The sequence below is a fragment of the Glycine max genome, chromosome 3 (genome assembly GCF_000004515.6).
Source record: "Glycine max cultivar Williams 82 chromosome 3, Glycine_max_v4.0, whole genome shotgun sequence".
Classification (NCBI taxonomy): Eukaryota; Viridiplantae; Streptophyta; class Magnoliopsida; order Fabales; family Fabaceae; genus Glycine; species Glycine max.
The window spans coordinates 38,136,270-38,152,118 of NC_016090.4; the positions used below are offsets into that span (position 1 = coordinate 38,136,270).

At 28.4% G+C, this 15,849-nt stretch overlaps 1 protein-coding gene and 1 pseudogene across 2 annotated transcripts; one reads left to right on the forward strand and one right to left on the reverse strand.

Annotated features, from left to right (window-relative positions):
• The first annotated feature begins 828 nt into the window (after positions 1 to 828).
• Positions 829 to 6,887, forward strand: LOC100808053 (ent-copalyl diphosphate synthase, chloroplastic-like; annotated as a pseudogene).
• Positions 6,888 to 8,950: 2,063 nt separating this feature from the next.
• On the reverse strand, positions 8,951 to 13,869 carry CHI3B1 (chalcone isomerase). 2 transcript variants are annotated; one of them, XM_041013808.1, is made up of 5 exons: positions 13,502 to 13,869; positions 12,890 to 13,139; positions 11,972 to 12,063; positions 11,088 to 11,129; positions 8,951 to 9,339 (listed from the first exon to the last, which is right to left on the reverse strand). In XM_041013808.1, coding segments are annotated over exons 1-5 (714 nt in total). In that variant the 5' UTR covers positions 13,830 to 13,869; the 3' UTR covers positions 8,951 to 9,337. The 2 variants fall into 2 exon arrangements, with proteins under 2 accessions (XP_040869742.1, NP_001351383.1); NM_001364454.1 differs by lacking the exon at positions 8,951 to 9,339 and having other exon boundaries at positions 10,902 to 11,129; positions 13,502 to 13,860.
• Between the last annotated feature and the right edge of the window lie 1,980 nt (positions 13,870 to 15,849).

The following is a 15,849-nucleotide window of genomic DNA, read 5'->3' on the forward strand; positions in this document are numbered from 1 at the left end:
ATAATTTGTTTTAATGGGTCCAAAAAATGATAAATTAATAAAAATAAGATGAATTAATAAAAATAGATAGAAAGTTTTAAAATTTATTTTTAAGAATTAGCTTATAATAATAAAATATATATTTTTTAAATTGAAAAATAGTCAAATCTTCTTTGAAACATGACAGAAATGCCCCTGGTTGACTGTAAACGCTGGACTAAAAACATTTTAGCCCAAACAAATTACAGGAAAATATCAATATGATAATTTTCACTAAAAAATTTATTTAAAACAATTTTTTTAAGAAATTTCAAAAATTAATACTTATTTGGATTAAAAGCAATTTATTTCTTATTTTTAGTTAAACATAATATATATATATATAATTAACTATTATTTATAAAAAAAATCATATTTTATGATAAATTGATTGGTCCGGGCGTGTGCATCCAGGCCAAAACTCATTGTTTCTTCTTAAAATCAAAATTTTAATAAATCGTATCATTTCGCATTAATTTTTTTAATATTAGTTGTTAATTTTATTAATTTTTATTAGCAAAAGATTCGAATAATGGCCTATTATTTCCTTCTTTTACCTTTTATCACCAAACAGATCTTATATTTTTCATTTTGCAATAAATTTAATTATACAAAATCATTAATATAAACATAATTATTTAAATAAAAAAATATTTTTTTTTCATTCAGCAAACATCTAAGACTTGTGGACTATTTCAGCCAATATGCTCTCGGGTTCAAGGTGAAGTTAATTTTAGTTAGTTTATTATAGGATATCCGTAAGCATATACATTATTAGAATTAATATAATTACTCTATATATTTAGCAGAATGTCTCTGGATAATATTGGGAAGGATGATAATATAGACGAAGAAGCTCTTAACCAGGTACTTGTTTCTCCCTTTTGACTTGTAACTATCACATAAGAATTTTGACATCTTTTTTGTAACCATAATTTTGAAGGTTTTGGTAAGAAACCAGATACGAAAGAAAATAAATGACATCAAATTGATTTTGCATTCCAAAGAAGATGGAGAAATAACAATATCAGCTTATGACACGGCATGGGTTGCCCTAGTGAAAATTGTTGGGGGGTTCAAATTCACCCCAATTGCACTCCTGTCTTGAATGGATTGTGAATAATCAACTACCTGATGGCTCCTGTGAGACGCTAAATTATTCGTAGCCCATGATCGTATTCTTAACACGTTATTAGCTTGTGTTATTGCATTAAGATCATGGAACATGCACCCTGACAAGTGTAAGAAGGGTAACTTTATATTCAAGAATTTCATTCTTGCTTTTAAAAAATTCCTTGTGCAGACTTTGATATTGTTTCTTTTCTACAATACTTTAAATTCACGCCTCTATTTCATAGTAAAAGAAGAGGAGCGAGAAAAATTTCTCCTTTTTTCCATCGAAAAAAAAGTGAGAATTTAAAAAAAAAAATAAAGATCGATGTGAGAGAAATGGTATAGTATTCTAATTGCGACATTAATTCAATATGATTCTATTATGCGTATACATTCATATGTAACAACGGATCACAAAAGCATTCATATGTAACAGGAATGACATTTTTTAAGGAGAATTTGTACAAGCTTCAGGATGAAAATGCAGAACATATGCCTATCGGGTTTGAAGTTGCTTTCCCCTCTCTTCTCGATCTAGCAATTAAGAAGTTCTAATATTGAAGTGCCAGAAGACTCTCCTATCTTGAAAAACATCTTTGCAATGAGGGACCTCAAGCTTAAGAAGTATAAATTCTTGTGACACTAACCTTAGACATTTTAAACTAGTTTTTAAAAGAGTTATTCTCTTTTCTCATCTTTCATTTTTTTTTAATCCAACAGTTCTAACAAATAACTAATTTTTGACTTTTATATTAAAATAAAATGAAAGATGAGGACGAAGAATTTCTCTTCCAATATTTACTTAACTCTAATAATTTTTCTTCCATGTGTCACGTGCGAATAGAATACCAAGAGAGGTTCTGCACAAGGTGCTTATAACACTGCTCCATAGTTTGGAGTGATTGCCAAACATAGATTGGAAGCAGCTTCTAAAGTTGCAGTCCCGAGACGGATCATTCTTGTTCTCTCCATCCTCTACAGCTTATGCCCTCATGCAAACTAAGGATGAAAATGCTCACAAATACCCTGAAAAGACGGTCCAGACGTTCAATGGGGGAGGTAAAATTTTCTTGATTAATATGCTTATTTTATTACTATTTATAAATTTTGTGAGTCAAAATTATGAAAGGAATATTCTAATAAAAGAAATGTTTCATTTTGTTTAACATTCTATCTCTTTACAAATGTCTACCCGGTGGATTTGTTTGAACACATATGGGTTTTCGATAGACTTGATCGTCTTTGAATTTTAAGATATTTTCAGCCAGAGATCAAAGATTGTGCGAGTTATGTTTCAAGGTATGTGAGGTGTTATCGAGTGCTGGTATAGTGGTATATACTTATCAAGGATTTAAAAATAAGTAGCATTTTAAAAAATTTAATTTATTTATTCTAATTAAATAATTTCTACTATTATTTTGACAAAATGTATAAATGTGACAAAAAAGACTGGCATTGTCTTCTGGTTAATTAATCCATAACCCGATAAAATGCAACATAAAATATTTCAGATATTGGACTGAGAAGGGTATTTGCTGGGCAAGGAATTCAGAGGTTCAAGATATAGATGACACAGCAATGGGATTTAGACTACTAAGGTTGCATGGGAATCAAGTTTCACCCGGTAAGTTATTTCTATACTACAGAAGCTAAAATATCTCTCAGTTCCTTTGATCTTTTATATTGTTTGGAGACATATATATATATATATATATATATATATATATGAGTTTTGCACGTGTCGAATAGGTTGGTTTTAGCACTTAAAGAAAAATGGCGAATTCTTCTGCTTTTCTGGACAGTCAAACCAAGCTGTGACAGGAATGTTTAATCTATATCGAGCATTTCAAGTGCTACTTCAAGGAGAGAAGATTCTTGAGTATGCCAAGAACTTCTATGCCAAATTTTTAACTGAGAAATGTGAAGCAAATGAGCTCCTAAACAAATGGATCATGACCAAAGATTTACCTGGAGAGGTTCTTTCCGACACCCTTAGAACTTACCTAAAGTTTAAAACCAAATGCAAACCTGCATACTTTATGCGCACGTAGGTATACATGTACTGAAAAAAAAACAATAAAAATTAAAAAATGGATTATTTTATGTGGTTAGAGCTATTTATTTTATTTTCCCTCCAGTTCGCGTTTTTACTTTTGCTCATTAACATTTGTAAAACTACTCTCCAGATGGGTTATGCATTGGAGGCCACCCGTGCATTTGCTCGGATACCCGGTTGTGACACGTTAGAGATACATCTGTTCATAAAATTAGATATTTTTGTTGAAATAAACATAATTAATTAATAAAGCTCTCCAAAATGAATTTATTTTAATAATAACCACACATAAATTTATAATTTTATTTAAAATTTTTTATTTTTTTATCCATAGAAAGATAATGTCAAAAGATTTATAATAAGTTATGTATCCAATTTAATTAACTGAGCTTAAAAATTTATAAAATTACATGAGAAAATTATTAAGTACACAAATTTGAAAGGGATTTAACTTTGATTAAATTTATATATTTTAAATTTTAAACTATGAAATAATAAAATATTCTAATTATTTTACAGTTATCTTATAAATAAATTAATTAATTAAATTTATAACGTTAAATTGATAAAAAAATTACATTTTAAATACTGTAAGTTCATTATCTTTTAAAATAATTATCTTAAAGTAATTCAAATAATAATTTATGATAAGATAATAGTGTAAAATTATTTTATACCGTCAATAGTTTTTCTCCAATAATTTTTCATCAAATTTTTATTAAGGAATAATAATGATATTATATGTCATAAGTATATTAAAAATTACAACATAAAATAAAGCTAATTTCAAAATAAAAAAATTTCGTATATAAAATTATTAAACACAGAATCAAAATATTATTTAGTAATAATATATTAATTAACTAAATTTAAATTATTTTTTAGATAAAATAAAGTAAATGTTATTCAACACAAAGTTATTTATGAAATTGTATTAAAATTATTTTATATGATTTTTAAGTAAAATGTCTTTATCGGTGAATTGATGTGTGGTCTCTATTATAAAAGTATGAGATTATTGATGAATTAATTTAAAATTATTTTATAATAAAATATATTTAATAGATAAATATTAAAATATTTATTATAAATTTATGTAAAAGAAATTAACATATTATATAAATGTTAATGAAAAATATTGTATGTGAAATTATTAAACATAAAATTAAAATATTAATTTATAATAGATATATTATTAATTAATTAGTTTTAAATTAATAATTTATATAAATTTTTTAACTTCATAATATAAATAGTATTTAAATTAATTTATAAAATTATTTTATACCATTTCTTAATAAAAGTAAATTTAATAAGATTTATTGATCATGAATAAAACATGATTGTGTCTCGTGAATCATACTTGTGATATTTTTCATTAAATAAACTAAAACTAATTTAATTATTAGTATGTTACTAATAAATTAATTTAAAACTATATGCAACAAAAATATTTTTAATAAACTAATTTTAATACTTTTTTATTTGATATTGATATAAAAAATGCATTTTTATATAAATATTAATCAACCAAATTTTAGTATAAAAAGTTATTAAACATAGAAACAAACTAAAATATAATTATATATTTTTTTATGATTGTATATGCAATACAAATTATAGAATATAAAAAAAAGTAAAAAAGAAAAGAGAAAACGACATATAAAATAAAATAAAAAATAAAGTGAGAGAGGGTAGAAGTGGGAGGACGGAAGAGAGAGAAAAAAGAGGGAGTGAAAGTAAAAAAAAAAACGAGAGAGAAAACAAAATGACAAAAAAATCACAAAATATCAAACATGTTAATTTTTTTAGCTGATCTAATTTGTAAAATCAACTGCCTATTTTTCGATTATAGTAACAGTAGATATGGTGATAGCAGTGATGTTTGGATTTGCAGGACCCTTTACAAGTACCAATCTTTTAATCCCATAATAATAATAAAATCAAATATAATATGAAAAATTTATAAAATGTTTGTAACATAATGGTCAAATGACCATGTTCAAATTATTACAAGAAAAGTTTTTGCTTAGGTACTCAATAGTACTCATTCGCTCATTCGTCATTGGAGTTTTTTTTTTTTTTTTTGAAAAGTAATGTTGGAGATGTTAACATAATTAACCACTCCTATAATATCTTTAGTCAAATATCATATTTATTTAATATTCTTTTTTATTATTTCTCTATTACATTATTTTTCCTCAATCTTTTTATCTTTTTCTCTCTCTATATTTCCTAGTTAAAAAAATGGTTATATAATTTCGGTAATGAAAAATATATTCTTAATTAGTTAATAACACAAGCTTTTAATATATATAGATAGTACTTTATACGTTATTTATGATTCTAACTTTCGTATGTTATTATTACAACTAAAAAAGGTAAAGAAGTATATTAATTTCTTCATACTCGTGTTTCAAGTTAAAGTATTCATATATTTTCAGCAAATCATTTAAAGCATCTTTAATAAGATTGCTTAGATGAGTTGTTTAAAGTAACAATATTGTTTAACCTTTTTTTATCATTGAGCCAGAGGACATGCGGTACTTAATAAATTTATAATATAAATAGAATATTTTTCAAGTACGGTAGAACTTGTAAAATTAAGTTAACTACTTACTTCAACAACCTTAACATACATTAAAGTGAATTTATGTAAATATTTATATCTATATGAAAATGTAAGGTCTCACAAAATTATAGTAAATAATTCATCTAAATAACTATGTATTATAGATATTCTAAATGTAATTAAATATAAACACTCATTCCTAAATGGTACTCTTTCCTTCTAATTATAAAGTTATTTTAATTAATTTATGTCTCTTAAAAAATAATTAATTTAATTAATCACATCAAATTTATCAATTATTTATGTTATTAATTGTTTTTTATTAATGTTTAAAAAGAAAATAATTAAATAATGTCATGTTAAAAAAATAATTAATACATCTAAAAATTTTAAAAAAAATCTTATAAAAAAGGCGAATAAATTTCTGAAAAAAAAACTTAAAAAAAAAACGATAAAGTATATTTTTTATTTATAAGTGTAATTGTATAAGAACACTCGTTTCTAACTATGTCAAACACTCATTGTCTATTATTTTATTCTTCTTATTACATGACATCATTTATTATACTTTTACTTCTCTATTTTATCCAAGTGTTAATCACATTTGTCGTGACCACAAATCATTTTTCTAACTAAAATTGCTCAGACGGTTGAGTCATAAAAATCTAATTATTATTCTTCAGGATGCCCTACGTGAACAATGATGTTTATCTCCAGCTTGCAAAATTGGATTACAGCAACTGTCAAGCAGTGCATTGTGTGGAATGGGAAAAAAATCCAAAGGTGAGTGTATGACCACCCAGGAAACGCTAATTTATATGCTACTTTGATGAAAGCAACAGCCAAATAAACATCCAATATTTGCAACGGCATGTGTATATTAGGTGGTACACGGAAGCAAGACTAGAGGGTTTGGGTTGAGCAACGAAAGTCTCCTATTTTCTTACTTTATAGCAGCAGCTAGCCAGCATATTTGAGCCTAAGAAGTTTCTAGAGCGATTTGCATGGGCTAAAACTGCTGCATTGCTTCAAACACTCAGGTTCCACATAAAGGATGAAGAAACTAAGAGTGTTTTTCTAAATTTGTTCAGCAACAGCATTAACGGACGAGACCACTCAAACAAGTAACTAATTAAACATGCCATTCATAGCTTTGTCCTATCACACGTGTTTTGTACTTGCATGCCTAATTAATTACGAGTTCCTTATAGTTGCTAAATAATTCATACTAGCTTTGTTAGAAGATAATAGTCTGAAATAGAATTTTTATAATATAAAGTTTTAGATTTAATATTATTCAAGATAATATATATGGCAAAATAATAATGGTGATATGCAACAAAGTCCTGCTGAATGTGTGTGGCAGGCACTTGAACAAGAAAAGAGAGAGGAGGAACTCCTGGAGATTTTGCTGACAAATCTTGACTACCTTGGGTTCCAAATGTTTCGGAGTCATGGTCAGGAATTTTCCCATTATTTGAATCAAGCTGTGAGTAGAAACCCTTCTAAGCTCTAAAAATTTCTATATATGAACTTTCAACAAACACATTCAAAATAGCTTCAGTTATACCAAATAGGTGAAAATACGATTTTGTTATTTTTGTTGTTTGGCTTTTTTACCTGCATAGTGTATTTAGAAACGAAATTTACCCAACTTTTAAGTGTAAAAGTAACTATCATACTAGCATAAACCGACAACAGGATTGTCAAAATTGTAAGACAATATACAATGGCAAAACCGATTTATAAAAGCACTTTTTTTTTTTAATTTGGGGAAATCTACTATGACAGTGTCAATTTATTCCTTTTTAATTTGGGGAAATTATAAGAAAATCTGCAATCTCATTGTTTACTTTGTTTTTAATTTATATTTTTAAAATTTTGAAGTAGACAATTTCATTGCCTACTTACACTGATACAAAAATAACTGGTTTTCGTCTATTTATAGTAGTAATTTAATATATAAATTCACCTAAAAGGATAAATTTGTGAGATCCAAATAATTAAAAAAAAGTAGAAATAAAAATAATATAAAGAAAAAAAAAGTAGATGATGAGATTGTTGAGTTCTAATTTCCAATTAAAAATAAAAAAAAGGAATTAGTAGACACTATAAAAGAAAAAAAAAATATTATACTTTACATTCGCGAGCGCGTGCACACACATATTGTCTACTTTCATGTAAAGAAGAAAAATGGATTTCCCAAAATTAAAAAGAAGAAAATCTACTTTAGTCAATTGATTTTTGGCATTGTCGATTTTCTTACAATTTTGACATTCTGGTTGTTGATTTAGGCTAGTTTGGTAATTACATTTTCGCGTATACCATATAGGTAAATTTCATTTTAGATACACTACGCGGGTAAAAAAAACCTTACTTTTTTAAAACAAGTCTTTGAAAATTAAAGAAAAAACAAAAAATTATATTTGTATAATTATTTGTAAAAGTAAAGCATAAACACAGAGAAATACTTTCTTAAATTAACGTATACTTTATAAAATTTCACTAACACTTTACATTTTATTTGAAAGAATTAAATCTATTTTTGTTCTGCATAGTTTTACCATTATGCAATTTTGTTCCCTCAAAAAATTTATTATATATACATTGACTCTCAATTTTTTAAAAATTTAATAATTTTGATTTACTATTAATTTTTTGAAACTTTTTCAATAAAAATTAATAAGATAAGATTTAAATGATAACATAATACTAACTCTAATATATCAATATTATGTGAACATAATATAGATCATCAAACTTTTTATCATGTAAGAAGGTCAATATCATATCATTATTTTGATGTCACATCATCAATTTGTGTTAAATAATTGATGACTAGATTAATGATAGATTAAAATTGTTAAATTTAAAAAGATAGAAGATCAAATGTGATAAAAAAAAATTCAAAACTAAAATTATACAATCATAAAATTAGAAAGATCAAAAATAAATTTAAACCTGTTTGAAAACGATAGTCGCAAGACTAGCTGTCAAGTTGGCAAAACAAAGGGAACAAGTTTGGAAGAGAAGCTGAGCTGATTGTCCAAATGATAAATGTAATGGCTGGCTATTGGGAACTACATCTCAATCCACATTACCAGAGTTTGCTAGAAGTCACTAACGAAGTCTGTCATGCGCTCCGTAGTTATCAAAGCAACAAGGTCAATAACAGATACTAAAGTGTGGTATTAATTTTGCGTTTATTTAATAAAGTTTATTTCATTTAAAAAATGTTAAAAGTCTTTTTTATATATTTAAATAAGATGTGTAAAAGCTCTTCTAAATCCCTTCAAATATGAAGCCTAGATTAAGTTACAGACTTACAGATCCAGATTTTTTATAGTTCTGCAATTATTGTTAGGCTCAAGATAGTGGCAACGGCAGCCTCAGTCCAACCAGCATCACTACCTCTCACGTTGAATCAGACATACAAGAACTTGTGCAATTGGTGCTCCAAAATTCCTCTGATGGCATGCACTCCAATGTCAAGAATTGATTCCTCTCAGTGGTCAAGGGCTTTTACAATGGAGCATATTGTGACCCAGAGACCATAAACTCTTATATTGAGAAAGTTCTCCTTCAAAAAGTCATATAAAAATGTTTAGAACAAGCGTCACCGTTCATATGTTATTTTCCCTTTTAGTATCGAAATGCAATAAAATCAAATGGAAAAAGAATTCTGAGTGACAAACTATATGCTGAAAGTAAAGTTACTATACTAGTAGGACACATGGGTATTTTTGGATGAGTAAAGTTACACAATCCAATTGAGTCTATGTTTGGATTAAAATTTACAAATATAAATTTGATTCAAAAATATGTTCTAAACTTAAGTTTGGTAAAAATAAATTTATTATAACATGATTTATATTTAGATATTTTTTGTTCAAAAGTACAGTGATAAAATGAAATTTGTTTGAAAATGCATATCAAAAATATTTTTACTTCATTTTTCTATATTGTAAATATACAAATAAAAAATACTTATACTTTAAAAGCATCAAATTTGTTGTTTCTAATCCAAATCCGAGTTTGCTCCAAAGGTAAGTTGCAAAAGTAGTTTTTGGAAAACCCAAACATCATATCAAATTGAGTTTGAAACTCTATCAAGTATGCTTGAGATACCCAAACGGATATTCAAACACCCTGAAATTCCCATTCAATTGGATAAACTATAATTACAGTGTGTTTTTGTATAATCACTATCACATTTTGTAGCCTAATTCGTGCAATGTTACTATACTAGTAGGACACATGGGTTGGCAGGTTTCAAACTTTACCTAGTCACATATCCCTATGGCTAATTACTTACTAGATATATAAGTTTCGATGATGACTTGATCCAGTTAGAGACCTCTAGTAAATTTGTCACGAGAATTGAGTAAAAACTTAGTAGATCTTGTTAACTATAATGTGACAGTGATTAGGATTATTACAATTTAAGATCCACTAATGTGTATAGATCTTTTAAGTGACTACGCCTGAGTAATATAACATCAGCTGTGCTATACAACTTGCTTTAATTGAGATTTAAGAGAATTAATATAACATCTAAACCGAATAATAGGTTGAATTAAGTAATTTATTTATTTATTTACTTCGAGTTTAGAAATAGGACTAAATTCATATTTACTTAATTCATATTGCAATAGGACTAAATTCATATTGCAATCTTGAATCTCAATTATTTATTTAACGTAATATAGTCCTATTTAATAAATATGACTAAATTCAGCCTGAGTAAATATGACTAAATTCATATTGCAATATGAATTAAGTAAATAATAGGTTCAACATCTCAATTCATATTTACTTATTAAATATGACTAAATTCAGCCTGAGTAATATAACGTCAGAGTAAGATACTAATTAGAAATAGGACTAAATTCATATTGCAATCTTGAACCTCAAGGTATACATCAACATATTTAAATTAATAATAATGAGTAAAAAAAAAACTTCGTACCCCATTATCCAGAGGCTCTTCGCTATGCGAAGGTATGGGGGAGGGATAATGTACGCAGTCTTACCCTTGCATATGCAAAGAGACTGTTTCCGGATTCGAACCCATGACCAACAAGTCACCAAGGCACAACTTTACCGCTGCACCAGGGCTCGCCCTCATTTAAATTAATAATAATGAGTCAGCAAACCAAAATTACTCGAAGCACGAAATTGACAAGGGTATAGAATTCATGTCTTAAAGAAGATTTCTTAATTTAACATTATAACTCTACAGGTAAGAAGCCATGTTGAGCTCAATTTCTTCTTTGGCCTGATTGTCAAATGGTTCCTCACCAAAATATAAATCTAGAATTGACTTACATAGGAGTTTACTCTGGATGCTTCCCACTTCCTGTCCATCAACTACAAGAAATAAGATAAATTAATGTCAAAAAATCTTGTTGCAATGTAACATGGCAAAAATATAAAAGCATACGCATTAATAATATAAAGTTACTTAAACACCTAATGCTAGGTGCTAAAGATTTGCATTGTTTAAAGAACATTTATACAGCACACTGCTGTACCAGTTTCACTTTGAAAGGCCCCTCCAAGTTAAACGCATAAGAATGGTCTCCAAAGAATACAACCGTAACACCAAGGTGGCAAGGTGTAATTGCATAGGGTAACATACTAGATACTTCAAACAAAAAATTCAAACCTTTATTTGAGCTATTTATGCTAACTATTTTTAGTATGGGTAAAAGTGCCCTTGATAGGTCAACTACTATCAGACCCCAAAGCTAATTTCTCAAAAAGTTTAGTGCAAACTATAAAAAGAGAAAACACATCCATGTTTCAACAGTACCTGAATTCTGAGACAACTCTTTCTCGTTATCAAATTGTTAATTGAAGAATATAAAACAGTAGTAGCGGTTTCATTCCACCCATTTCCTTGTGATAGGAAAGGTATCAATAAAATATGATCATGGATTTGTCTTTCTGTTTAATACATAAGCTTCATGTAGCCAGTTTGGACTATGGTGTATGAGGGGACACCCCTTAAGTTAGACTCAGTTCTAATTGAAGAAAAAAGTAGAGAGAATAAACATATTCATGAGTTCTCAATTGAATCTTCTGAATTACTATTAAGACCTGATTTTTCCGTATATATAACAAAACACAAAGAAGGAAAAATATCTTGTACTGTATTATAAATTCTGAAACTTGAGATGGAAATGTAGACATGGAGAAAGATGACTTACTTGATGTGCGAAGAACATGGCCCTTGTCTCTTGAGAGATGAATTACAGATCCACGAGGAATTTTGAATTCATCTTTAAATTGTGAAGTGAACCTACATCACAGCATGCCAGTAAAGTAAAATCATAATATGCACCAGAAAATTCTCACCCATTCAGATGGAAAAAGTTGCATCTCATGAACAGATACTAGGAATATTTACCAGATTCAGTATCAATTATAAAATGCTTTTACGTTAAAAGCTTGTTAGACATATCTTTGAGTTGCATAGTAATTGGTTGGATGGAAATAGAGCAGAAGAGAGGGATTATCTTAAAACTAGCTTATTTTGTTCAAATATTAGGTGGGGAGGTGACGGGGCCAAATTTCTCCTTTCATTTTTTCATGGTTTCACCTCCCCTCCAATATTGACAGGATTTGGAGGGAAGAGATGGTACTTAAAACTTTAAGGTTATGCTTATTAAATTATCTTTATCTTGAACATTTGAGTGTAACAGCTTTATTTATCTACAGTATGGGTATAATCGTAATTGCTTTGTTTTTCCTCCTCTCCCTTTTCAAACCAAACAAGGTGCCCTTTCCCTCCATTAAAATCCCTTCCTTCCTTTGAACCAAATAGTGCATTAGAGCTAAATAAGAAAATGGAAAGAGAAAAGAAAAAGCTTCAAATTTGATACCCTTCAAAAGCCAACCTCTCCAATGCTAAAAAGGAAACTAAAAGGGAGTTCTGAAGTGTTACAATGATATGCATATATATACTTATTGTTTGACAGACACTTTTGCAAGTGTCTCTGAAAAAAATGAGGGTTCAATAGCAAGTCTGCAACTTCATGACAAGTTCTAAACAAGTAAACATAATGATGTAATGACTAATTCTTAACATATGAAAAATGAGAATACAAATTGAAGGAACTATTCACCTTTGAAGCAATTCCTTATTGTCCGATCCCCCAAACTTTTGCAGCTTACTTCCTACAGACACTTCAAATGCACTACGTACAGAACGAATGCTCAATCTCCCATAGACAACTTGAAGTCTAATTGTCATGGATATATCACTTTCCATAAGATCTTCAGTAAACTCCTTATTGCCCTGCAATTCAGACGCAGACAACTTCCCATATTTCTCAGAAAGATGTCTCTTTATGTCCTCATCAGTAGCGTAAACACCTACAACAAATGACTCAAATTTTGTCAATACCATAAAAGTTTAGTTTGTCCCCTAATCATTATTTGATATACATTCCAAACAAACAATTTAGTTTCCCAAATTAGCAAACTTTACACAAAACTTAAGTTACAGTAAAACCATAATCAGATACTGGCATACTATATCCAAAAGGCAAAAGGGAATCTACCCAGATTTTTTTTATGTGAGTTGTTTCCACTTGGTAAAGCCAAAGTTAAAAGATCCTAAATTATTCTTTAATTGGAAAGTGAGATGCTAAATTGGGAAAAAATCATTTTTTTTTGTAATTATTTTTACATTTAAATTTAAACTAGTGAGGGTTGAGGAAAATAAAATGTCATACCAAAAGCGTATACATCAATGTTCTTCAATCCCAAAACGTTTTTTTTCCGCAGCCCAATTCCGCAGAGTTTCTGAGAACTGTCTAAAATCGAAGGGAACGAAGTTCCGGTTTTTGCCTCAACCACGCAAACCCCACTGTCGGCTAAACTCAGAGAACCCAAGAGAGGCATTGATGGGTTAACAGAGAAGAAGGAATTCAGAGCATTCCGGAGAAAGGAGCGGTCGGAGGAGGATACGGCGGCGGCTGCGGCGAATGCAGTGAATGGGCGAGGGAATTGAGGCCGTTGGGGCTGAAGAAACGAGAAGGGGAAGCGCAGCATGGACGACATCTTTGCTTCGTTAGTTTCACTGATTCAGAAGACATCGCAAGAAGGTAAAAGTTAAACTATTTGAAAGAGGATAAAAAAATTAGCAATATTTTGTAAAATTTACATTTTTACTCTTAATTTTAATTTTATTCTAGGGTAAATGACTAATTTAATCATTATAGTATACATTCACGGACAATTTTGTCCATGTCCTATGAAAATTAATTATTTAGTCTAAAATGTCATGACAATTTGATCCAAGTGTTAAAATCGTTTTGTTTCTTCTAAAAGTAGTAACTTATGTGGTTCATATTGTTTTATGTGACAAAGTAAATATATAATATGCATGAATTAAATTGTTATTAAAATTAAAGTGTGAAACCCCACAAAAATCCATTTTTTGGACATTTTCTTCTCTGAAAGTCAACCTCACCAACCAAATCATACCTCGTTCCTCTCTCTTTATTGTTGCGACGCACACCATTCCCACCGTCGATTGCGCTTCCCCTAGTAGCCACTTGCAAAAATGCAGAGGTTTATCACGCGACCAGAAAATGACACCATTCTCACCACCCAAGACCCAAAACTCGAACGTGACACACATCCTTCTTGGTGTCGATAGCGCTTCCATATGGTGGGCGCTTGCGAGAACAGGGTTAAAAGCGACTTGACAAGAACGCGATAAGTGGAAATATACGTTTTCGTGGACTAATTTTTTACTTAGTAGTATTTGTTAGGGATCAATTTGCCACTAAGTATATATGTTTTAGTGGGAAATTTTTAGAAGGAGAGTTCATCTATATGTGATCATTATGTTTGTTGCTTCAAAAATCAATACATTACAAAAAAAAGTGACAATTTAGTCTAAAATGATTTGGAAAGCCATCGTACACACATGTACTTATTACATGAATGAGTATGAACCACATATGCTATATTCGGTAATGAAAATAAATGAATTTTAACTATTAGACCAAATTGTGATGACATTTAACATTTGTGGACTAAATAAATAATTTTAATCGTACAAAAACAAATTATAAACAAATATAAATTATAAGGACTAAATTCATTATTTACCCTTAATTTTATTCTATTCGACCATATGCTAAATAGAGGTGATAAAATAGTAAGTACCACATATTTTTCTCCCTCAAAAGTAAAAATATTCTACAGTAGAATGTTAGACCGTGAGTTTTCTTTTTTCTATAAAAACTTAATAAAATTCTAATTTCTACCTTTTGTTCATAACGAAGAACTAAAATCACATCATTTTAGTAAATATAAATATAAGGATTAATAACATAGTAGTATTAAAATTTTATAAAAATTAAAATCAACATTTCAAATATTTAAAAAAAACAAAAAAAAATACTTTATTCTAAAATAAAAGTATAAAATAATTATAAAATAAAAGTAAAAGAATATTATAAAAAAATATCAGATGTTGAAAATCGTGTGAAGTTAATAAATTTGTTTAAAAAAAGATAATAATCTCTTAAATATTGAAAAATAAAAAATATTAGCAATATATTTTCTACACATTCTTTCTATAATATATATATATATATATATATATATATATATATATATATATATATATATATATATATATATCATTGGTTAAATGTGTAAATTCATCATTTTTTTAAATACTGAAAAGTAGAAAAAATTATTAATATATTTTCTAACACGTCCTTTCTAATATATACGTAATTGGTTGAAAAATGTTTTTTTTACTGCAAAATACTCATCATTTAATTTAGAATAAGTGTTGAATACGTGGTAAAATATTATCCACAATGTGGAGACTAGGAAATAAAGAAGATGCTCTAGCAAGGTGATGAGAATTACTCCATTAGCTTCTCCTAATAAAAACAACTTGATAGGTTGGGTTCTCTACTTCTCTTCTAAAATGACTCTTCCTAGCTCGGAATTAGCGACAGCCACAGATACTACTCTCTCTCAGCAATTGTCTCCAAAATGACGTTTTGAAGACCTAAGGATTGCAGGAATTGTAGTGCCGAAAGGAGGCTCCAAG

Coding starts and splice junctions, on each gene's coding strand:
- CHI3B1 (NM_001364454.1), bottom strand. CDS start 13,829: ATGTCGTCCATGCTGCGCTTCCCCTTCTCGTTTCTTCAGCCCCAACGG. Junction 13,140..13,501: donor CATTGATGTATACGCTTTTG/GTATGACATTTT, acceptor CATTTGTTGTAG/GTGTTTACGCTACTGATGAG. Junction 12,064..12,889: donor AATAAGGAATTGCTTCAAAG/GTGAATAGTTCC, acceptor GCTGTGATGTAG/GTTCACTTCACAATTTAAAG.